Raw genomic sequence first — 25,577 nt, forward strand, 5'->3', positions numbered from 1 at the left:
TGGTGAATTGATTTTCTTGGTGAAGGGCTTACCAACAGATAAAACTGATATCTAACACATTTGTGGAAAAATAAATAAAAGAAACAAATCATTTGGTAGCAGAGAAGAATTTTATTTTATTTTTTTATTTTATATATAGTATACATGTATTTTATATGCTCTACAATTACAGGTGTGAATTGTTTGAGTGTGTCCTCAAACTTTCAGAAATGGTCAATGCAACTATGTCCCAGGCCACATTGCAGGATTACATCCATAACAAACCAAAAGTATATGTATGCATATATTGTTTGGCATCTAAAAACAGATGCTAATTCGAGACGCATTGAGGGCCCACTCAATATCACTTTATTATGTATGACATCCCAATTAAATCTGAGACAAAAAACACTTAAAATACACTATACACAAATAAGAACTTTTAACACAATTCAAAATGTATTGTCTCCATTTATTTGAAACACACTGCAAGATGGTGTCAAAAAAGACAGCCATACAAATAAACAAACAACACAAATAACTGGAGAATTGTAGAATAAGTGTATTCAACATAATTTCTACAAAAGACAGAGATATAGAAATGGGACTTAAACAGCTCATGTCACTACATATTAGGGATGGGAATCATTATCGGTCAGTATCGGTATCGGTCCGATACTGGTGAAAATCACTGGATCGGATATCCTATAAATCACATGCTTCCCTATGCACAGACTATAAAAATGTAAATAAAAATCAGCAAAAGCATTTTAGCTGAGTCATGCTTGGGCTGTTTGGTTCTTCTTTTGGGGAGAACAATATGTATTACACATTTGAAAAATGATGTCTTTGAAATGACTCAGCATAAATGTGTTATTAACAGCTTCAAATGGTCTAAAATGACAGTATCGGACTAATGTCGGTATCGGTAGATACTCGAGTTTGTGACATTGGTATCAGATACAAAAAAGTGGTATTGTCCCATCCCTACTACAAATTACTGTTATAACAGTATTTTGGCACATTTATGGCTCATAAACATTTATTTACTGCATATAAAGCAGTAACATCACATTCAATTGTGTAATGTTTTTAATACTCATTATTATTTTTATCTTTAAAAGCTTGTCGGACATATTTAAATATTACAAATCTATGCAGATTTATGACCGGTGCCAAAGTAATGTCTGTCCCACTCCACATTATTAGGTGCGTACAGCATCTGGTTTGAGGAACAGTCTGCTGTGCCAGTAGTCTGGGTTGTCAAACGATGTGTTGCTGCCAGGTTCCCCCATGCCTGCACACACCTTGATGTATCCCCTGATCCCCACACACTTGCCCCCGCCCATTTCCTCTGAAACAGCTCTTCCCTTCACTGGAACATTCTGGTAGTCTGACTGATTCCACTCACTGGGCACCACTCCAAATCTGGTCATCTCCTCATACTCCTCCACCTCCTCTTCCCCAGATGTGAGCACAGCTGGTGTGGGCATGACCAGGCCACTCAGATTCTCTGGATGTGTGGGGTGCTTATTAGTGTTGTAGTGGCACCTCTCCTCTTCACCCTGGTGCTCTTTTTCCAGCATGTCCACTGCTTGGTCCGTTTCCTGTGTCTCTGTTGCAGATGTTTGTCTCTCCCATGCTGAATCCTCTCCCTCTGAGGAGTCAGTGCGCCTGATATCCATGTATTCATACCTGCCCATTCCTTGCACTGCCTCTTCCTGGTCTTCCTCTGTGCGCTCAGTTTGCTGATTTTTCTCTCTGGAGTCTTTATGGTCCTCACAATCGTCATCCTCTTGTTTGCTCCTTGCGGTTGAGATTGATGTTGTTTCCACGTCTGCTGTGGTTTGGACGGGTGAGGAAACCGTGAAGGTTGGCGAAGGTAAAGGTGAGGTCGTACTGAAAGGGGCCCCAGACATGGCAACTGTGTGAGATGAGAAACTGCTGCCTGAGCCAGGAGGAGACTCTTTGCTCATGATTTCATATTCCTGGGAAGGATTTTTCACCACCAGAGCCAGATTAGTCTTCAGTCTTGGGTTTCTTCGGCCAGAATGAGAGACTCTAGAGACTGTGAGTCGCGACAAAATTCATAGAAGAGAAACTGATTACATATTTTTGCAATAATAATAATATACCTTTTGTTTAAAATGCAGCACAACAGGAAATGCTTGAAAAACTTAAAAAACCTCAATGTAGTACTGATCATTTACCTCTCTCTGGAGAGACAGGAGACACGGGCAGGACATAGCCGTCATGGTCCACCTCATCCTCTTCCTCTGCCTTCCACACCTTGTATGAGGATGGAGTTGATGCCGTTGAGAGTTTCCTGTGTCGGCCGATGGCTGTACGAGGATTACCTCTCTCTGAGCCAAATCTGCCCCTGTAAAGACTGGCACTCTGCAGGACCTCCTCGTGCCATTCCGCCTCTCTGCCACTCCCCCTGACCTCTGACCTGTCAGGCAGCGTCCGCACAGAGCTCAGCCGAGTTCTCTGGAACCACAGCTGAGACATGCAAGCAAATAAATACTTGGACTGATACAGCAGCTCAGAGAAATCAATCACTCTTATTAGCAAAATAATAAAGACCAGCTGGACCTAAATAACTAACTTTATTGGCTCCTGAGATAATACTGGCAGCATTGTGTGTTAATACTTATTTTGATATTCTTATTGGCAAAGTGTAGTAACTTCTCTGATTAAAGTTAGGCTGTGAAACATTAGAGCTGAATCTACTTTATCTTATTTATTCGTCGCACAATACAAGCACCAGCAAACACTAGTCCATGAATATGTGAACGTGCCACACCTGGCGGATGCTGTCGAGAGGACTCGGTGTCATTGGCAGGTATCCAATAGGCCCAGACTGAGAGGTGCCGCTCTTCAAATCAGAGAACAAAAAAAGATTAATGTGCTAATTTCACTTGGCCCCTATTCTTTGGAGATGGCCCTCAAACAGTCAACGACATACAAAGAATAATTTATTACCCGGTATGAATTAATACGAGAACGGGACAGACTCCAAGATGGAGAGTGTTGAAGGGGAGGAGTCGTCAAACCGTCCTCCAGTCCAGCTTCATCTGGGTCTTCTAGATCTGTATCCAGAAGTCCTCGCTCGGATCCTCTTCGATTGATTTCTTCTGAGGCTGCTTCTCCTTCCAGCTACAGAATAATAGGGTAGATTTATCATCCCAGATGATAAAAACACCATCGCATATAACTCAGTACATTTGCTAAATGGTTTTCTGGTCTTGATGACCACTCAAAGCTGCTTTACACTACAGTTTTGCCATTCACCCATTCACACAGCACATTTTCTATCACTTATCTTTCATACCCATTCACACGCTGCCAGCATATGTCTTGCCCAAGGACACGTGGGCATGTAGACTAGAGGAGCAGGCAATTGAAACCCATGACTCGTTCTACCACTGAGCTATAAAGTTTGACTTTTTGTCAAAGTCTATCTTTTTTACTGATTAATTGAGCAAATGATTAGAATTAATCAATGAGTATTAGTAGCAGTAGTAATTAGCTGCACCTCAACCAACTAAAAATACTGTGTCTTTACTGCTGTAAATATTATTTTTCTGGTTAAAATGTGATCAAATCAAAATAAAGCCGAGTACAGTATCCAAACAAAAGGAGCTACACATTTGTGTGAAATGGTAGGACACACAAATATCTTTTTTACCACTGGTGATGAAATGCAAAAATTGATCATTGCTGAAATTTAACTCGGATGATTAAAAGTCTGTATGTTGTTGTTTAACCTGTATGTTGTCTTTTTTGTAACTGCAAAATTAATTCCAGTAAAAACTGACAATAAAGTGGTATCGTATCGCAATAATGCTGAAGTACTTCAGTAAACGCCGAGTATACGTCACCTTGATAACGAGGTATCTTGGTGGGTCTCTTGCCATACGAGTAAAATCACTGGCCAGCTCTTTGAAGGTTGGCCTTATGTTTTCATCGATCATCCAACCTAGAGAGAAAAAAATCGAATTATCCGGATCACATTTCCATTTCCATGTACGCGTCATGGTGCTTTATCAAGCTCACATTTAACCATGACCATGTAGACATCTATGGTACAGATGTGCGGCTGTGAAAGACGCTCGCCCTTCTCCAGCAGACTTGGCACTTCCTGAGGATGCACGGACGCATACGGCTCTGCTCCAAACGACATCATCTCCCACACTGTCACCCCTGTCCGGGAAGACAGATGACACATTTAAACCCACCCTGCCAAAATCCACAGACGGCATCCATTTAGAGGAGCATTTACTCATCAGTGCATAGTTTATAGTGCGACACACGGTCCTGCAGCCACTTACCATAACTCCAAACATCACTTTGATGAGTGTATCTGCGAAACAAGATACTTTCAAGTGCCATCCATTTTAAAGGAGTCTGTATTAGAAGACAAATCGCAGGCGCACGTCACTGTCTGACTTTATTACTGGGAGAGACAGTGAAAACCACTAACTGTGACTGAACATTTCCAAGGTGTTTCTCAAAATGAGTGAGTCTAACCAACCTTGGTGTCAGTGTAGACATATTTCTTGTCATCGGGATAAAGGAGGTCAGCCACACCATAGTCAGAGATCTGGACCTGGTAGTCGTTCTTCAGCAGGATGTTACGGGCCGCCAGGTTCCTGTGGACGACGCAGTGTTCCTCCAGGTAGTACATACCCTAAGACAGAAGCATATGTACTCTAAATATACTCTGACATCTTATTCATAATCGTTGTTTCTTTGTGTGTTTATTTTAATCCATAACTACACTCACTTTAGCAATCTGCACACACCAGTTGAGCAGACGCTGGGGGTCCAGGCTGCTCTTGTGATGCCTGATGTGTTCCAGTAAGGAACCCTGCAAAATGAGCTGTGTCACCAGCTGCAGACTGGGACCTGGACAGATGCCCAGCAGCCTCACAATGTAAGGATGGTCCAGGCTGCCCATGGACAGCATGTGCTACACAGAGAAGAAGAAAACATCAATGTACTGGCTGTGATACTCGATTTGTTCTGCATTGGGAATCATTGTGACCTCAAAATGTTTTATTTGTCTCCAGTTTCTCATCATAGTCTGACACTGTGTGTAAAGTGATCTGCTTCTGAAGAGTATATGATGCTCACATCAGTGATTTCAGTGAAGGTCTGTCGACCTGAGCTGTCCTGGATGGCCTTGATGGCCACAGGGATCTTCACAGTCTCTCCCTCGGGAGTCCAAAATCCCTTAAACATACATTAAATGTACACCTGCAGTCATGCCACTAGTCATATCTCTTCATTTAACACACAAACTGGTGCATACGTGTTTGAAAAAACTTTAAAATACCTTGTGCACTGTTCCAAACACTCCCGAGCCTAGAGCTTTGAGTTTCTTCAGCTCTGAGGGCCTCAAAATGCGAGCGTGAACCTTGGTGCCTTTCTCTCCAGGACCCAGCGGCTCAAAGCTCTGCCAAAAAAAAAAACCCCAACAGTTACTCCCACATGACTCTATTCCTTCTCTCCATGTACCTGTCAATTCAAACGCAGGCATAGTGTCAAGAATCGCACCTCTCCACTCTCCAGGTATCGCCGCATGGCTCTCTTGCGGCGGATTGCCAGGCCTCGGTGGTACAGCACTCCCAGGAAAAACAACACCAGGCAGAAAATCAAGCCGGCCGGCACACCCAGAGCTATACCTGTGATCTGACCACTGCAGACAGGAGCGGAGACGGAGAGAGAGAAAGATGTTGGGAGAAGGTCAGAAACAAGTGGACAAGTGAACTGTCAACATTTCAAAAGCAAGAAGCATGGGGTTGATATGTAAGTGTCAGGTATGTATATACAGTATGTGTATGTCTATACTGTCAGGTTGTGCATTCAGCTGACCTACACCTACTGTGGTTATGTTTTCTGTTTGTGATTACTTTTTACATTTGTTAATTAATCTGATAGTTGCTATGCTGTTCCCAATGTAATTGTATCTTTCCCCGTTAAATTAACACTGAAATAAAGAAAAAACTCCCTCCACACTCTCCACCAACAGCTCAGAAACTTTTAAACTGTCATCTATTTTGTATCTTGCTGTTGCTTTTGTTGTTTATTGTTTTGTCGGTGCCATGTAAAGTGTCTTGGAGAAGACTTTGTGAATAAAATGGATAATTTTATTTGCAAACTGAAAGGGACACTAAGTGGTTGCACTTAAATGAGAAACATGAAATGATAGATACACATAGGTCATAGGATATATAGTTGTGTAGTTTTTTTGTTTGTTTTGTTTTGTTTTTTTACCAGCAGGGGGCAACACTCACCTGCTAACCGACAGTCTGCCTGTCTGTAAACAGTCATTCAATCCTGGGCCTGAACATCTGAAACAGATGAACAGTTCATTGTCGTCAACATTTATAGAGCCATTACTGCATCACATGGATGGAACACACACATATACACGCACGCACACACACACACATACACACACATACACACACACACAAACGTCTGTCCTCCTCACCCCTGTGTGCAGTTGTGGTGACATGATTCACAGTGACCCTCCCTGGTGGGATATTTGAAGATTAGTCCCTTCTGTCCATCATTTACACCAGTGGGACAGGAGGACATGCAGTACGGACCATCTCGAAGGTTGGCGCATTCCACACACTCATCTGCGCCCTAATAAATCGAGAGAGGAAACAAATCTTTGTACTGTTTCATTTTAACTGTGTGGCAAAGTTAAAATGTTAATATTGTGATTCCCAATCAAAAAATATAAACACCAGCCCCGAGAAACAGCATATGTGATGGTGTGGGATGGAATTCTGCTTATATGCGATGGGACCATTGAGGCAGTAGCTTATAATGGAAGTTGTTGGGGAACATATTTCAGCAGGTATACTGTAGTATAAGTATACTTAAAAATATGTAATATTATTATGAGGAGAATCACATGATCACAAAGTACTGAGCTGCTCAAGTCATGTAACCAGCAAGAATAGACAAACATTCTTACAACAAAACAATTCCCAAACAATGAATTAGTGTCACTAAAAAAGATTTGATTTGACTTCGCCTCATTCATCACCTAACACTTTTTCCTCCATTCATGAATTTGAATAGCTATCCTTTTAAAAAGCACCTTTACAGGCATTTTAAACCTAGACATGCATTATTTATTATTTTATTGATGGTCTTATTGTAATGTTTTTTTTTTTTTTCCTTACTTCATTGTCTGTGAATCTGTTGGTGCTAATGGTTGTTCAATAAAGTAAAACTTCACCGATTTGCATTTAGCTTTGTATTACTGCAATAGGGGTAGTATTTTATAAAAATTGTGCTTCCCAACTTCAGTTTAGCCTGAGTGGAGAAATGTCTTCATTCTTTTCTTTGTTACATGCCCACCAGTGACACTTGTTCCTGTTAGTGTAACTGTTAGCAAAGATGGCGGACACTGACCCCTACGAGTGGGTCTAAAAAGTGTTTAGCGATGCAATTTCAAGGCTCGGACCAAGTGTCACTGGTGGGCACATAACAAAAAAAAAAAGAAGGAAGCTATTTCTCGACTCAGGGGAAACTGAGGTTGGTCAAGTATTCCTGACCGAAGGCTGAATGTGATGAGGATGTGGTGAGGCTGCAAATGAATTCCCCCTCGGGGATCAATAAAGTTGTCTGAATTTGAGTCAGTCCGTCGACAAACAACAATTCACCTTCACATTCACACCTACGGCTTATTCATAGTGTCCATTTAACCTCTGCGTGTTTTTTGGACTGTGGGAGAAGCTGCAGAAACATAGAGAGGCCAAAACCTAGACGCAAACTGCAGATTTTTTTTTTTTTTTTTTGTCACAAATTTTGGGCAAACAACTCATGCCTGTGCAGTTTCTATATTAGCAAACATCCACACTCTACTGTATGATGTGAGTAATCACAGGGTATTTATTATAAAAGAAGGTTATTACCGGTCCTGTACAGCTGACTGTCCCATGCTGAGGCTTACACTCTGGATGACAGGCAACACATTCCCCATTGGGCCCTGCAAATTCCCTCGGAGCTCTATATGGACACAATATTCAACAATACACAGTTAAACAAGAGGAAAATATTCAACACACAAATGTGAAGAATCACAGAATATCAACTCATATCTACAGACCTGGCGTTGAAATTACAGCTGCCCACACACGTGTCATTTCGGCTGTAGTTCCTACAGGAGAGACACTGGTCGGGCCCCGGGCCCCAGCAGCCTGAGTCTGAGCACAGTGGGTCGCACATGTAGCCTTCTGCAACTGCACACACACAACAGTGTGAGAACACAGACACAGCGGTCAAACAATAGCTCTCACATTACACTCACTAATTCAAGTGCGAGACACAAAAAGACAACGAGGAAGTTAATTTTGACCACAATATTATATGATATAAAGAAAGTTTTGATTTTCATGACGTACATGGATAAAAAAAACAAAAGGTTTGATCAGTTTCAAGGTTTCCAAATCATAACAAATTCAACATTTCATTTGGAAATAGAAGAGTTTTTATTCCTGCCAGACTCTGAGTTCGCCTCACCACATTCTGCCAGCGGCCTGTTGTTGTTAAGGTTGTTGACTCGAACTCTGCGTCCTCTGAACAGCTGTGTCCAGTTTACAGTGTGGTGGTAACAGAGGTTGGCGTTCTGACTGATGTACACGCTGCCATCACTGATCTCCCGGAGGGAGCGCAGACCCAGTGAGGTCAGAGTGGGGATATGCATCACCATCAGAGAAAAACGTCTGTGGTTCAAGGGAAGGAGGACACAGACAAAAACAAAAACAGGGGAGGAAAAAAAAGAAAAGAAAGAACTTTCACGCCAGAACAAAAAAAATATGTGAAACAAATGTCAAAATAATAATAACTCTCATCTGTTTATTTTAAAGTCAAGTGGAGTGCTGCACAAACACACACAGGTTCGCTCAGCGACGCATTTGAGGACCCATATTGAGACAAAGCTGTCTCCCTAACCTTAACATAATCAGTTAATGCCTAATCCTAACCTTGAATAAACCACAATTCAAATCTTAAAAATCAACCAGTTCCTCAGGAATTATGTTGTGCATCATTAGGACCAGGTTTTGGTCCTGTCAAGGTCAGTGTTTATGCCAGAAAAAATACACACACACACACACACACATCTTCACAGCAACACACAAATAGGCTGATCATGAGGTGCGAACATGGAGCGTGAAAAAGTGAGCCAGGAGAGACAGGAGCCTGTATAATACAGTCAACTTTTATTTGTTTGTTTTATCTGGTACATTTCTTGTATTTAATTGAATTTAAAAGATGCAGTATGCAACATTCACAAGGGCTTTATGCTGTGTTCAAACCGGACGCGACGCAAATTTGTCGCACAACAACTTTACATACAAAGTCATCATCTATATCGCCATCCATCGCATCTATATCGCACAAACCGCATCTGACGCTCAAGTTGAAATTATTCAACTTTTGCGAAAAATCACAAAAATCTCCAAACGACATCACTTACTTGCCAGCAGCCAGACTCAGGGTAGCGTATTATATTTGTGTGTGAGCACTTGGAGCTGTAAGACACTTTATCTCTTGTGGAAACGACGGTTTCTTCTCTGCAGACGTTTCCACAACAGAGAGTGCTAAAAGAAGTGTTACTTCTGTTTAAAATACGGCAACTTGCTTCCATCGCATCACAAAATGTTGAACATTTTATTATTTTTAATTATTAATAATTATTATTATTATTATTATTAATAATAATAATAATATTAATAATAATAATGTTCATAATTGGCGTGGAGTGACACGACAAATTGCGCTTGGTGGTTTGAACTAACCATGTGTATGCACATATATATACAGTATGTGTGTGTTTGGTTTAAAATGTAGACTGTTTGCTTCACATAGGCTTAAAATAAGCCTTTTAAATATACTTATTATTACGGGCTTGCTTTATAGAGGCTGCCACCTTGAGCCACCACATTTCTACAACAGCCTAAACAGACTGTATTTCACAATCTGAAGTGGGAAAATACAACAGAAATGATATAAACCCATATAAATGCAAAAAGATCATTTTCATATACACAAACATGCAGTGTCAACAGTACTTACTTGTAGAGCGACCTCCCTTGAATTGTAGTGAGACTCGAAAACACGGACAGGTCAGTCAGCTCTTTGGGCCATGACTGGATGTTTAGAATATCTGAAAATGAAAGTGTAACACAATTAAAACATAGTGTATATATATACAGTATATAGTAACAAACAAACTTTACAGTGGATCATTGAATGGATGAATGCATGCAGGACTTATTTTCTTATCAGTGTGCAAATAATGTAACTGAATCTTTTAAGGTCTGACATTACAGTGAAATGAACTGAAATACAAATGAATTCTTATCATTACAGCTACAGTGCTGTGGCACATGATTTATTGTTAATCAACACCAACAAACCTGTTATTTCTCGGACTGTGTGGAATACCTCCAGCTTTTTGACATCCAGTGGTGGGATGTTTTTAAAGTCATCTCTTTGGAGAAAAAGGAAAAGATTCATTTTAATTTGGTTTCAGGTTGATGGAATGAGATGAAATACACTAAAACATACACAAAAAAATGCTATTGCGCTTATGGTATAAAACCCAAATAATTACCCAAGAATCCCTGTGACCAGGAAGTGAAGACTGCCCTGGATCTTGGTGCAGTTGATGAAGCTGTCAATGTTGCTGGCGTCCACGGTCTGTCTGTTCTCAGCGCCTGTTCCTTCACACACTGCAGGGGTGACACGACAACTTGATTGGCTCTGATGGACGACAAATGACCTCAGAGGAAGTTTGTCTTGTGTATTCATTAGTGTCAACCTTTGGGGCAGAGTCCACTGCAGAGCTCGCACTGCTTCTGGCCTTCTCTCTCCACCTCCTTCTTGTCCGGAGGACAAACGCTCACGCAGGAGCTACCGTCCACCAGAAAATGTGCTGTGAGGATGAAAGTAAACAGACGCCGGCGATGAACTTCAGACTTCAGGCAGTCTTTTGCACATTTAGGAAGGTTTGGAAAAGTATTATTCAAGAAAACACAGGGTGTCTGTACTCACTGGGGCACTGAGAGACGCAGATGGAGCCATACTGATATTTTGCATTAGGATTCGTCTCCATTTGAAACGTCTGTTTGTTATAGATCAGAGTCTGGGGACACTGAGGCACACAGGCTCCAGAGTCGTTGAAATGACGGCATGCCTTTGCAAACACACACAGATGCAGGCTGTTAAACTACTGGGGTAGTGCCTAAAGTCTGCCAGACCGCTACTATCAATGATCGGCGGCTAGGATGACTACTTATGGCTTCCAGAGGATGCATCGCAGAGATTTGGGTGATCAACTGATATTTTATGGTTTCAATTTAGCGCTACCCATGATTATGAAGCCCTCAACCGTTCACAAGCTTTGGCAAACAACAAACACCAGAAGACAAAAATAACCTCATGTCTCAGAGAGAATAGTTTCGATTTGATGCTGCTGGTGAGATTTTGAGTATTGCAGTGAGCAAGCATCAAGTGTCTGCAAGGGGATTTCCACATGACGCTAATGTGCAATATTAGTGTAACGAATACAAACAGCTGCCTGGAAGACGGGGAAAAAATCCAGTTTGTGGTTTGTAATTGATAAAATATGGGTGAAAATCCATCCACCAGTTTAAAAATATGTGCCTTACAATGGAGTCAAACGTGATTGGAAACAGAATTGGAATTAAAAAAGCAAGTGACAAAGCCGTTTGGAATGAAACCCCTCTTGAAATTAGACTTGGCTGCAAAGGCAAGAGGTGAGGACAGGGCACTTACAAAGCAGTCCACGTCTCGAGGCCCCTTGCATCCTGCTGCACACTCTATATGACAGCAGTCTCTGGGGCTGGTCCCAAAACAGCGGCCGTTACACTGTGGAGCGCACACCGTCTTAGTCACTGAGACACACAGGAGAAACGGAACCAATGGAGGTCAACATTAGTCATGTATGAAGTACCTAGTGTACAAGTATCTTACCAAAAAAAAATTACATAAGTAAAAGTCTTAAAGTATATGACATTTATTGTATTTAAGTATCAAAAGTAATTTTCTTATAAAAAATGTACTTGTTTTAGATGTAAAAGTATTAAAGAGCCATGGTAGTTCAGTGGTAGGGCAAGCTGTCTTTTAACGGAAAGGTTGTGTGTTCAATTCCTGGCTCTGGTAGTCTATGTGCGCCCTTGAGCAAGACACTTAAACCCATGTTGAAGCGTGTGAATGGGTGAATGGCAAAACTGTGGTGTAAAGCAGCTCATCAAGACTAGAAAAGCTCTATATTTACTAACTCTTCTTCTACTGATTTTATTTGCGAGTATCAAAGATAGTTAGAGGAAATGTAGTGGAGTGAAAGTAAAAGTTGCTAGAAATATAAATGACATGGTAGAAGTACAGATATGCGAATTAAGTACAGTGACAAAGTATTTGTACTTTGTTACATTACGACACTGGTCAACTGTGTGCATGAGTGTGTTGTGAGAGGGAAGAACTGAGCCAGACAAGTAGAAGGATACAGAACAATCAAGCACTCACGGATCTGACACTGGTCCCCATTTGGCCCCCAGCAGTAATCTCCACAGGATTTGTGGCAGGGGCCTAAGAGAGCAAAAGAGGAATAGACGTAAAAAAGAGCAAAAAAGAGTAACTGCAAGAGACAATTTTGAAGGTGACTTGGGATTAGTGAAGTAAGACTATAGGAACCTCTCTCTCCGTTGAACCGGATGTCGATAGCGGCGCTGCTGTCCCTGATGATATCTTGCCAGAAGATCCAGGGGCCATAACTCAGGTACTTGTTGTTGATGATCTGCACTCCTCCCTCCAGAATCTCTGTGAAGAAAGACACAACACAAAGCAGACAGCAAATTAGCGCTTCTACAGCCTGCAAGATATGCAGGTGTATAACAAGTTGCCATAAGGTCCACTGAGTAAGAATTAGTGACATCTCATGGTAGTCTCAAATATAATCCTTTGGCGTTTTTCCACTATGTAGTACCACCACGGCTCGACTCTCCACAGTCTGGTTGGTTTTCCAGTACCTTCTCAACATGGCTGGACTCTGGAAACTGCCGTGCCTTCGTTTTACACGCAGCACACACGCAAACCAGTGACTGGTGACTTGTAAAGCAGTTGTTTTCAGTGTAAATGAATCATGAGAATCAGTTAATTAAAAGGATTAGTTCAGTACTTCCTACATGACCGGAGCACAGACAGCGTCTGACTATGTCACTGAACTGAATACACCACTGAGCTAAATACACCAGACTCCTCTGTTCAATGATGAGATTTTTTCATTTCCTTGCTAAATGTTAGAGATTGACCCACGTTTTCAGGATTTTTAGCCGATCTACAGTTTGGCATTGTTCGGTTTGATTCTTGTGCCTGTGTGTTCATGTGACGTTACCAATCGCCGCCCAGATCCCAGGTACTATTGCCAATGGAAAAGCAAAATAACCGTGCTAGTGGAAACGCGCCATTTTTGTCCTTTGTCTGTGTCATAAACTTTGCTTCAAAACATAAAATACAAGCTTGTGCATTCAGGACATGGCAGCGTAGCATGGCTGCTTCCATGAAGCAAAGGCCATCCCTACAGTACAGATGAAAGGCTTATTCTTAGACTACTAAAACCTAAAAACATTTTTATTTTAAAGAATTTATACACTTACACAAATCTTCGTATGGATAGTATATTCAGTTTCTGTATGTATAAATACTAGATGCAATTTAGGGTAAAAAAAAAAAAAAGGTCAACTTATATCACCTTTTTCAAATTGTGAATATTTTACATTTGATCCCAAAACTGCACAATTCCCTAACATCATATCACGTGTAACCATGTCTATGTTAAAGTGTCGACACCCTTATTTTCTGGCTTGGCCTAATGTTTTGTTCCCCAGCAACACCAGCGCAACCTTTACCACAGACAATAACTCTGTTTAATAACTTTTTTTTCTTTTTTTTTACAATGTGTTGTCCAAATGTATTTTTTCTACAGATTTTCCTGTCTTTGTTGCCCAAGAACAATTTACTGTAACCTGTAATTTCAAACTAGGTCAATAATTTAAAAGTACTCAGAGAGAAAAAAGTTTTGACCCCTATTTTCAAACCTTTTGTACTTATAATGGCCGGAATATTTTTTATTAATACTATTATTATTATTATTATTATTATTATTATGTATAAACAATTACACTGTAATTGCACACTACAATTGTGCACATTTCCAAGAAGCTGCAGTTCACTGGAATAGGTTTAATCCCACAGACCTTGATTACATATTTAATCTATGACACAGTGCATTGCAGTTTTGATGTTTTGGAGCTTGAATGTTTATTACAAGAGTATAATACTGTCCTGTTTTCCTCTTTTTAAAATCTTCACCTGTCAGATTCCCGAGCCCGAGCTGCCTCAGACCGTTGGAGCCGTCTTTGGGGTAGTTGAAGAAGACAGCGAGGGCAAAGCGTCTTTCATAAAGGCTGTTTCCTCTGATGATCCGCAGCTGCCCCAAAGGAATCTCCTGAAAGTGGTTCATGACAATGAGGACGTAGCCGGTCACCTCGCGGATCGTCTGGATGGAAGAAGATCATTATCGTCAAATAAAAACAAACCAAGCGAGCTTCAATACCTTGTACAGTCAAAGCAGGTGGGTAAGGAAGAAGGGTGTTTACTTTGAGGAAGGAGAAATCCCAGTTCCTCTCAATCTGAGTGATCTCCAGGTTTCCCATGATAATCTCACAGCCGTCATAGCGCTCCTTAATCAGGTTATACTGATTCTCCTGAGAGCCAGTGGAGCTCATTCCGTTCTGTGTACCAGGACAAACCACTAACACACACACACACACACACAGAGAAGAAAGACACCTGTTACATTAAGACAAGTTTGGACACAGCTGGAAGACCACTCATGCTTCATGATGGCGTCAGGGCAACTTTGGTGAACTCAGAGTGCAGAGAAAGGACAGTGTTTTTTTGTTCTTCTTCAATCTTAAGGGATTTCTTTACTTCCAGTGAAGAGGTAACAACAATGGAACAACATCTCCTTCATGTGCTCACTGATATTATGACTTGTAATGTGAAGGAAAGGAAACACTGTGTGAATGCACAGATAGACCCTCACTAGTTTGGATTATTAAGAAATGTGGGTCATAAACACATGGTTGTGTAGTGGTTGCAGTAAGTAGACCCGGTCAGAACAAGGTTCTTTCTGCAAGTTCTCCTTGTTTGTGCGTAGGTTTTCTCCAGGTTCTCAAGCTTTACTTCCACAGTCATAAAAACATGCAGATTTGAGGATGAGAATGAGGCAAATTGGACTGTAGATTTAAGAGTGGATGGTTGTTTGTCTCTATGTGATGGAGTGGCGCCCTGTCCAGGGTGAAACCCCTATGTCGCCCTATGTCAGCTGGGACTGGCACCAGTGGCCCTCATGTTGAGGATCAAGCAGTAGAGGAAGGATGGAAGGGTTAGAACATGTCTACCTTCTCTCACGTAAAGGACTATGACAGTGTTTCTACGCGTCTCACACACTGACCGCAACCCTAACACAGAACTAATATGCATCTGCAAAAAACCTCAACGTGGCGTCGTCCAAATCACCAAACTTCAGGCTTCAAAACTAGAGTTCAGTTTTGGGTGACATCATGATCAGTTACCACATGGTTTGAGTCCAAATGACAGATGTGAATTTAAATCGACTGCAATGAGCCCGCACACATTCAAACTGCATTATGTATATTTTAATGATGACGTTAAACTATGGCTGGTGTACTGTCCTACTATTCCAGTACGGTCTATGGAAGCTGAACAAATGAAGAATGCCAGCGAGATAAGGTTGCATTGTCTCCGTGGTATTAATGACTATGGTGAGTCTTCCTGATGTGTGTGTGTGTGTGTGTGTGTGTGTGCTTCAGTGTTGGCTGCAGAGTTTGATGTGAAGCAGAGTAAAATAATCAGGCTCAAACCCGGCTACATGTAGCAGTACAAGGCCTGGGGCTGACGGAGAGCCGGACAGAGGTCAAGGGAACAGGGCTTTCCACAGACAAAGTGACTCATTGTGATTAAGTTATAAATGTGGTCAGTGTGTCCTCGCAGGGAGTGAAGAGCGCTGCAGTGACAGACAGTGATTCTGTGTGCATGCGTGTGTGTGTGTCTGATGGGTCTGTGCTGCTGAGATCATACCAACAGACAATGGGACATGTGTGAGATGGACTCTCTCGCAGAGGGAAACGGGAAATATCGTGGACGGAAGGAGACGCGTACACATACTCTCACACTGACCAACAGATACTTTGCAGTCCTGTCCCTTTATGTACAATGAACCTGCAGCTGTACACACAATTGTCTTCAGTCCCGAATACGAGGTGTACCCCAGAACCAGCGACACAAATGTGAGGTTGATTAGCTCCTTATTTCATGTCGACAGATGACAGGAGCATAACCCACATCCTTGTGTACATAATTATTTATGTATAAATAGAGGGAGAACTCATCTGGAACAGCTGCACAACAATTCTTAATATTAGGACATGTAAAACACACATATTTGCACAGGTGTAACCATACATCTATTAACACAGTAGGAATATCAGTATATTGTTGCATTAAGACCCTTGTTTAATATCAGGGCTGCAACTAAGGATTCTTTTTAGAATGTATTATTTTTGAGTAATCGTTTGGTCCATAAACTGTCAGAAAATGTTGAAACGTGTTGGAAATGAGGATGTTCTTGAACCTGAATGATGTCTTTGTTATAAGAAACCAGAAAATATTCACATTTAAGAAGCTGAAAAATCAGAGAACTTATACAATTAATTTAGTAATTGTTTCAGCCCTAATATTAAAGAAAAATATTGTGATCTGGGTGAAAGTCACAATTCTATTCTATTCTATTCTATTCTATTCTATGCTATTCTATTCTATTAAACAGTAGTCTGCGGTGAAATGATCTTACCTTCATGTGTTTGGGTTAATGCTGTTTGTAGCCTCCATGATAATGTGAGACACATCAAAACGACTCTCCACTGCTTCATGTTGACGACTTCTCTGTTTACTGAGGTGTTCTCATATCATCCAGTACTGAGTGGTCCTCTGAAAAGCTGAAGCTCTGAGGGAAATGCATAAAAATGATCAAAGGAGACACATATATAATGTGGAAAAAACAAAACTGATTCAACGTTCAACACCCTGTGTCTGAATAGAGAGAGAGAGAGAGAGCAGTGGGAAAAATATCAAATGATGTGACGTAAAGTGAAGGAGAAAGCCCCAAGTGTAAAAGTGAAAAGGGCAAACAAGTGGCAGTTTATTTTGATGTTGGGTTTCTCCTCCCAGAGAGGAGCATGTGATTGGACAGGAGCCCAAATGATTCACCAATCAGAGGTGGATCCGTCTTTTACTGGTTTCAGCCATACAAGAGAATGTTCTTCTACTATAATGTGACATATTCATAACAGTAATAATAACAATAATAATAATAATAATAATAAAAATAATAATGTTGTGGTCCTCTTAATTTCTCCAGACAAACTTGATGAAACATTTTCATTAATGAAGCCTCTGTAATACTTGTGGTCCAAACCTGTTGCACGTGCAACAGTGTGAACAACATGCATGTGTGTGTGTGTGTGTGTTTTTATGTGCAGTTATTTGAGTTTAATGCTGTCAGCTGCAGTGTGTGTGTGTGTGTGTGTGTGGAAGCAGCACTGCAGCTCACACTGATGTGAGTGGCTGCACTGTTCCCCCCTGTAAAGAGCAGTATTGTCCGTGCTGCCCTGTCAACTGGTTAATCACCTCTTTGATGCGCATGTAGCAGCCTGCCACAATGGCCATATTGTCAGACGGTCAAGTGACTTCTGAACCCCAACACAAGAAAATGCTTAATTTGAGAAAATGGGCTCGCAGCAGTGGAGCAGCTTCCTGGACATGAAGCTGTAAGTAAAAGAGCAGACGACTCACTCGTGGATGGATGGACGTGTGTAACTATCCCTGACAGATGTACAGTTAATAAGATGACATGAACATGCCTTGTCTTGTGCACAAATAAAAGTATATATATATATATACATATACAGTATGTGTGTATATATATATATATACATATATATGATGTATTCATTTACAAAAATAACATCATATAGATACAGAACATACAAAGAAAAATACAAAATGTTAAGCATAAACACTTGCAATAATGCAATATGATTCACTTACAAATGAATGTTTTATTATTGCCATTAATAACTGTCCACTGTCCTCCATCAGCAGTCCTCTGTCCAGCAGGAGGAGACAGAGTCTGAGTGATGGCGATTTGCTGACAGAGACACTGCAGGGCCTGTAAAAAAAAGAAAGAAAAAAGAAGTGGACTCCAAGCCACAGTCTGCACTGTCACGTCTTCTTTGAGGTCATTTTAATAACTCATTATTTTTTTAAATGTATTATTCTTTGAACGGTGATTTCAGGTGCAGTCTGTAATCTGCGAATAAGACAATCAGGTGCCAAGTAGTGAAAACTTTGGAGAATTGAATCAATTAGAATTGTCTTAACTGTTGCTCATTAAAACATTGAAAAGCGGAAAATAATATGCAAATCAAGCTACACTGATATCAAACAAATGTTTGCTGACCTGTCGCCAGGTCAAAGAAGAAGAGAAAAAAACGTGACTTTTACAGAGGCTTGATGGTTTCCTAAAGAATTTGACACTTTCATAGCGCCACCATGGTGCTCGCCTCATTGTCAGCTCTGGTGGCCCTGTCCCCTCTGAGACGAGCAGTGGGGGTGACTGATGTGGCCTTTTGCAGTTGCCACTCCGTTCTGAGATTGATGAAGTTACTGTGGGGCTGCTGCCAGTGTGTCTGTGCCCTGGGCGAAGGCGTCCCGGTTACGGGTGGGAATCCTAACTATGGCATCCTTCCTGGGGCTGCTATTGTGGCCGGCCTGCAGGGGGCCCTGGGGGCTGGTGGCCCCGGGAGCAGCTCTGACCCACATACTGCTGTCACACCCCTGGAGACACAGCAGCACTCTCCCCATTATGGACCTGTGATTGGCTCTGATAAAATGACTCTATGTGAAGTGCGGCTATTCGAGAGGGAAACTACCTGATTGTGCCAAACTTCTCTTGATGACAGCAGCTAAAGGCCAAAATAGAAAGGCGACTACTGTATTTAACTTGTTTTTTCCCTGCCCACCACGACATACTGTATAAATATGTTGGCGAATTCAAATGAATTATTTACACCATCCACTTCGTCTGGATTTTATTACTTCTACCAACCAGTCTGTGAGCTGCATAACTTAAAAACTTAACAACGTATTTGGATGGAGGAGCAACTTATGGCCCAAGGACCTTTATTTTACCGAGGAAGTCCCTTCAAATTAAAACACGTCCCTTTTTTGAGGGTGAATATCTTGGTGGAAAGTAATGAATTACATTTACTCACAACGTTACTGTGATTTGGTTTTATGTGTAATTTTGCTTTTTTTTAAGTCATTTTTAAAAAATGTTATTAATTCATGCAATGGGAACTTTGGTGAATGATGAGGACAGGTGAATGAATGATGGGGAAAGGTGAATGATGAGGACAGGTGAATGAATGATGGGGATAGGTGAAATGGTGCTAATTAATGTCCCTGAGTGAGTGAGAAAGTTGAAGCATTTGTGACCTTTGACCCATTTTGACTGATGTATTATGTGCTTACATTTTTAATTTTGTCAGCACTTTACTTTGTAAAGGTTTGCCTTTAATTAAAAACAATTCATGCGAGATTTGTGTGCCCTTGTCGTTTTTGCACGACACAAGAAAGAACCCCAACCTTGTTAAAAAAGTAACAAAGTAAAAAATATATTTTCTTTTACTTGTAGTACAGTGAAATGTAATGGTACAGGTACGTCACGATATCTGTCTAACTGAAGAAAAAAAAACACAGATAAATAATCATTAGATGCACCATCTTCTCCAGTGAGTCATGGATACACTAATGTGTGCAGTTGCCAATGATATTAGGGAAACAAAAACAATAAAGCAAAGCATGTGTTTTGGGGTTTTTTTTATTGATTTTTCGCTGAAGTGCCAAAAATCTTCAAATAATTCAACACCTTTTGTACCAGTTTGAGTTGTTTTGATATTAAATATTAAATCAATTTTCAACTGGAATGATGTGCAGTTTTTCTTCACCCTCCCAAGTTAAAATCAGCCAATAGTCAGTAGATACTTTGAATGTTGGACATTCCTACAAACGAAACCTGTTATCAAAGAGAAATGAACCACCAGCAATATAAGGCCACAAAAACAAGTTCCACAGCAAACTAGTAATAGAGGTCACGTCACACGCACACGCACACGCACACACACACACGCACACACACACACACACACAAGCTGCTGTCAGTTACACACATCTGCCAACACACTGAACCCAGTATCTACAGGTGTATCAACAGCACTGCAAATATACCATGATATACTTTTTTTTTGTTACACAAACATATATACATTTGCGCCGACATACAAAAAGCATGCTTTTGCATATATTAGAAGGTTGTTCAGTAAACTTTACACGAAAAACCCATCACATTTATCAGTACAGAATTGCTCCAACCAGCAGCAGTTAATTTAGGCTAACAAATATAGTCTGAGGAAACAGGCCATTATTATTCACTTTTATTACAGATCTTGTATTAACAGGTATTAACATGCCTTATGGTGCAGTATATCATCCTCTCTCCTATAATCTTTAAATTGTGTGATTTATGAACACTCAAAGAGACAACTGCCTGATCTAAATTAAGAAGAAAAAGAAATACACCCGGCTTTTGTTTCAAAATAAATAAATAAACACCCCATCCATAAATATGGGGGAACACAGATCGAGAAACACAGATAATGACAGGGATGAATGGAAGTTCTTTCCACAGTTATTGTGTAGCTGCTTGCAAAAAACACTGATATTAACATTCAAAAACCAAGTAAGCTCTCAGATATTGTTGATCACATGCTCTGCTCCGTTAGTCCACCAATCACCCACAGGCCAATAGCAGCATTTTTCTCCCCTAAGCCACAGAGCTGGCACAGTGTGCCTCTTCTGTCAATTGTATCAGTCCAGATATCACACACAGCTGATGGCAGACTCACTGTTTTTAACTCTTACCGAGCCCAGCGAGTCTACTTAGAACAAATATTTATTTACAGCAGCTGCCTGCAAGCCACAAACCCACGAGCCAGTACTGTGGTGGGTGGGGGGGGGCGGGGGATTTCTCCATGCAAATTGGGAAATGGTATGATACATTGATAAAGGAGGCTTTATTTTTCACCAGCTGCCTTAGCAGTATATGCACGTTGCAATAAAGGGAGCGGCAAAATGACACTGCAAAAGTGTGAACAAATAAATAAATAAATAAATGTTGACAAATAATACAAAAAAACCCACGTTTTCTAAGACTATGCAGTGTCAGCAGATTTATTTTGTGAAAATGTCATTAAAAATATAAACAAAGCTTTGAAGTGCATGATTTGATGTTGGTAAAACATCTGAATGGACATAATTTAATACTTGTATTTAAAGCTTTATGATATTAACGATTTAAGACAGTGTTCTGATGTTGTTGTAGTAATAATAATAATAATAATAATAATAATAAATAATACTATTATGACAATCCTAAATTCAGAGGGATTCAGAGGGGTAAGTCAAGATTCATCACATTTTTACATTTTTCTGAGCAATTCAAATTCAAATGAGGTCAACAGAAGAAATTGTAGGGTAAATACAATATGCCTTCACAGACAGTTTACTATTACATCCCAACATTTACGCCTTCAGCTGATTGAATTTAAGCTGTTTCGGTCAACAGTGGTTTCTAAATAATTAAACAAATAATATAATGGAAGGAAAGAGGAAAAAAATAGGAATATTTGTGGGGGGGGAGAAAGCCATTGAGACTCACCCCCGTGAGCTTTCCAGCACTGTCTCTCCATGTAAACACAATGGATCCACTATAACCACTACCTGGAGTTGGCACCCAGGCTCTTCCCCGCTCTACTGACCGAACCCCCTCACTTTTTGTTCTTCAGCTGATTGGCCAGCCAGTCCAGGCCCTCGTACAGACCGTCACCGCTGGTGGCACAGGTGGCCTGAATGTACCAGTAACGGTGGCGCAGGGAGTGCAGGCCCAGCTTGTCTGTGATCTCAGCTGCGTTCATGGCATTGGGGAGGTCCTGAACACAAACACACGGTGAAAAACATGTCGGTCACAATTGGCTTCAATTGGAGAGGAAAACAGGTGCAAACGTCTATACCTGTTTGTTAGCAAAGACGAGAAGAACGGCGTCACGCAGCTCGTCCTCAGCCAGCATCCGCATCAGTTCCTCCCGAGCTTCATTCACTCGCTCACGGTCGTTGCTGTCAACCACAAAGATCAACCCTTTTGGAGAAAGACAAGAATCTTTTTAAGGATTTTTAAAGAAAAATTCTAACTTTACTATGTCACAACCAATTTCATGACACCTTTCACCTCCACAACACGAGGGGGCGATATGCACTTGTTTCAGCTTTGTTAATATTACGCATTTTCTGGTTAACATATTGTTGTTGACAGACCAAAACGTGCCACTCTGAGCCTTAAATCCATGAACTTTAAAAATATTTCATCCATAAAGCTTACAGAGCGTGAACTCAGGTCTCCTTCTCCATCCAAAAAATGTACGGGCCTGGACTTTGTCATGTTTTTCTCACTCTTGTCTATTTCTTTGGACCAGCTTCTTCTATTATGGTGTTTACACCGAGTGGAACGGTTTAGTGTGTTACGTATTCATTGCGCTTCATTTAAGCACAGTACCAAAAGAACCAGCCCCATTTTTTGTACCCTTCCCTTAGGGTACCAGAGTAGTGGTACAGTACTGTGGAGCTAGACCCACGACAGTCAGCTGATTGGGTGACCTGTGTTACTTCAACGCCTGCAGTCTATTCTCATACGAAGCTTGACGTATTTTTGTGAAAAACAGGCACAAACCGAGCTGCTGAAGGTTCTCCGTTGCTGTCCTTTGTTAAACCGAACTATACGATGATAGAAACGCGGCTTTATTTCCGTGTCAATGCTGAGAATGGCAACAGTGAAGCATGCACAAGGCCAGTTTGGGTCAGATTAAACTTGTATATACAATAGGAACTTGATTCCCAAACGCATTGTCTGGGATGTTAACATGTATTTAACATGGCAGTTTTAGTTGGACTATCACAATATTTTGATGTCATGTAAGCGTTCTAACTGACAAAGTTGTTGTTGCTAATTTGCATCAGTTGGAGGCTGTATGCAAATGACCTCATCTAAGGCATGAGTCAGATGTGCTCTCAGGTGCTGGGGGCGAGCGTGTGCAGCACAGGAGAGGCAGTTAACATGGCCAAATAGTGCATCATCACATTAATGGCTACTGGGGATCTCACCCTGGGTGTTCTGAAAGTAGTGCCTCCACAGGGGACGGATCTTGTCCTGACCACCCACGTCCCACACAGTGAAGCTGATGTTCTTGTACTCCACTGTCTCTACGTTGAAACCTGAATAGAGATCATCTCAGAATTGGTTAAGTGGATAAAATCAGAGACAGATGTTTGATCCCAGGCTACCAGCAGTGAATTCCTCACGCACCGATTGTGGGGATGGTGGTGACGATCTCCCCCAACTTCAGCTTGTAGAGGATGGTGGTTTTACCAGCTGCGTCCAGCCCTACCATGAGGATCCTCATCTCTTTCTTGCCTATCAGGCTCTTCATTAGGTTCCCAAAGATATTCCCCATGATGAGTGGTGGCTCTCAGCCAGACTACAACAGATCTGTCAAACAGCAAGATAAAAGGTTTACTTTCCATACACAGCAGCAAATGAGCAAACACACAGTGAGCTGCTGCGGTCCTCACCATTACCACCTGATTGTGGCTTTAAGCCACCTCAAAAGGAGCAGCCAGTGAAGGTAACTAGGAAACTAAACGCCAAGCTGGATCTCTGTTATGTGGATCAGCTTTCAAGTGGTGCAGAGTAACCAACTCTAACTCTTTGTACACAAAGACAATTGTAATCCTGCTTAATAATATTAATACATCTTATGTTTCTCTTAAGTCAGCTCATGGCCAAGAGGAAAGGAATTGGGCAGTGGCGTCCCTGAGCAAGGCTCATATCTCCCAGGTGCAGGTAAGTGCTGCCCACGGGGCTTGTGTGTGTTCACTACTGGTGTGTAAAAAAAAAAAAGGATGGATGGATTAAACGCAGAGGTCAATTTCACTATCACTAATTGTTGTGTGTACAAAAATAACTCACTCTAATTCTCCTAATTTGAGCTGCTGTGTCAAACTGACTGTCTGATGAACAGTTCCTGTGGTTAATTAACGGTTGCAGCCTTATTGACACATAATAACAATAGTAATCATAATAATAATAATGTGCACACAAGCCTTTAACCACCGTAGCTTTTCTGTGGTCGTTGGTGGTTTAACAGGCCACAGCTGCTGCAGTCAACTTCACACCTGGGGAGCATTTAATTTTATTGACAAGGTTTGTTTTCTTTTTATTGAGGGAACCTAATTTCTCGCTAATAAGCGACCACTTCATAGATAATGTTAACTCAATGGTTCATTGATATCAGACGCTACAGCGACAAACACCGCCTGTTAAAGCTGCAGTGGTCGAACATCCATGTACATCTGTCATAACGCCGCCGCTGCTGCGGCAGTACAAACAGGCGACGAGTTTAACAGCTAAATGACGTATTTACCGCTTACTGAGGCGGTTGTGAGTGTATAATTGGGCAGCGTGTACATTAACTGATTTCTTCGGTGTTGAAAAAAAATCTCGGGGTCAATCTGTGTGCCGTAATCCTCCCGAAGAGTCACGACAAGCGGCCTGACGTCGTCGAGTCGCGGTCAGTTAATGTAATTTATCAATAAGCGTCACGAGGCTTTAAAAACAGCAGCGCCGCTTCGTTTACCCTTTAATCCTCGGTTACGTCTCTTTCGAGCATTTTTCTCACCGTTTGCATCTCATTCACACTTACCCGTCAGCGGCGGGAGGTGCTAGCAGCTGGAGTCAGCAGGCAAAGGACAGGATGGTGGTCTCGCGATGAAGTGCGCGGCTGCGCTGTTGTCCGCGTACTCTCGCGGGAGTTGGATTGACCATAGCAGCTCTCTCACATACACGTTCCCAGGAGGATCTGACAGAAGGAGCAGAGCAGTGTTGCTGCTGCTGAGGAGGAGGGAGGTCTTTTCAATTATACATAAAACATGGGAATTATATAGAATAAATTCAATTAAACATGTATAAAAAGAAGGATTCCCTTCTTTATAATATTACAGTATAATAACATGATAATAGTGGTGATTTTCCTTGATTCATGATTTTATACTGATGGACTCTTACATGTATATTATTTTGGAAATAATATAAATATCATCATTATTATTATTATTATTATTATTATTATTATTTTACTATTAATGCTCAAGAAACAAGATGGTTTTACCATAAATTACCTTACTATAACAAACTTGTACTATTCTATTACTGTAATGTAAAGTTTTAT

The 25,577-nt window shown here is 41.1% G+C and overlaps 2 protein-coding genes across 2 annotated transcripts; both read right to left on the reverse strand.

Moving 5' to 3' along the window:
* Positions 1–915: 915 nt before the first annotated feature.
* On the reverse strand, positions 916–17,273 carry erbb3b (erb-b2 receptor tyrosine kinase 3b). The gene is made up of 28 exons (XM_044037192.1): positions 16,973–17,273; positions 14,694–14,848; positions 14,407–14,593; positions 12,730–12,855; positions 12,562–12,624; positions 11,812–11,930; positions 11,068–11,209; positions 10,835–10,948; positions 10,628–10,745; positions 10,431–10,504; positions 10,087–10,177; positions 8,530–8,732; positions 8,117–8,249; positions 7,923–8,016; positions 6,482–6,639; positions 6,282–6,338; positions 5,542–5,683; positions 5,321–5,440; positions 5,119–5,217; positions 4,769–4,954; positions 4,517–4,672; positions 4,314–4,389; positions 4,039–4,185; positions 3,864–3,961; positions 2,965–3,138; positions 2,786–2,857; positions 2,190–2,481; positions 916–2,047 (listed from the first exon to the last, which is right to left on the reverse strand). Exons 1-28 carry the CDS (start codon positions 17,049–17,051, stop codon positions 1,185–1,187), a joined length of 4,338 nt encoding a protein of 1,445 aa, XP_043893127.1. The 5' UTR covers positions 17,052–17,273; the 3' UTR covers positions 916–1,184.
* A 2,771-nt stretch (positions 17,274–20,044) lies between these two features.
* arf3a (ADP-ribosylation factor 3a) lies at positions 20,045–25,116 on the reverse strand. Its single transcript, XM_044039394.1, has 5 exons — positions 25,053–25,116; positions 23,657–23,839; positions 23,455–23,565; positions 22,311–22,435; positions 20,045–22,229 (listed from the first exon to the last, which is right to left on the reverse strand). The coding sequence occupies exons 2-5, from the start codon at positions 23,802–23,804 to the stop codon at positions 22,068–22,070; spliced, it is 546 nt and encodes a 181-aa protein (XP_043895329.1). The 5' UTR covers positions 23,805–23,839; positions 25,053–25,116; the 3' UTR covers positions 20,045–22,067.
* Between the last annotated feature and the right edge of the window lie 461 nt (positions 25,117–25,577).

The sequence above is a fragment of the Solea senegalensis genome, linkage group LG11 (genome assembly GCF_019176455.1).
Source record: "Solea senegalensis isolate Sse05_10M linkage group LG11, IFAPA_SoseM_1, whole genome shotgun sequence".
NCBI lineage: Eukaryota > Metazoa > Chordata > Actinopteri > Pleuronectiformes > Soleidae > Solea > Solea senegalensis.

Coding starts and splice junctions, on each gene's coding strand:
- arf3a (XM_044039394.1), bottom strand. CDS start 23,804: ATGGGGAATATCTTTGGGAACCTAATGAAGAGCCTGATAGGCAAGAAA. Junction 22,436..23,454: donor CTACTTTCAGAACACCCAGG/GTGAGATCCCCA, acceptor TTTCTCCAAAAG/GGTTGATCTTTGTGGTTGAC. Junction 22,230..22,310: donor TCGTCTTTGCTAACAAACAG/GTATAGACGTTT, acceptor GTTTGTGTTCAG/GACCTCCCCAATGCCATGAA.
- erbb3b (XM_044037192.1), bottom strand. CDS start 17,051: ATGAAGCAGTGGAGAGTCGTTTTGATGTGTCTCACATTATCATGGAGG. Junction 4,673..4,768: donor GGTGTGTGCAGATTGCTAAA/GTGAGTGTAGTT, acceptor CTTCTGTCTTAG/GGTATGTACTACCTGGAGGA. Junction 4,186..4,313: donor AAGTGATGTTTGGAGTTATG/GTAAGTGGCTGC, acceptor CTTCCCGGACAG/GGGTGACAGTGTGGGAGATG.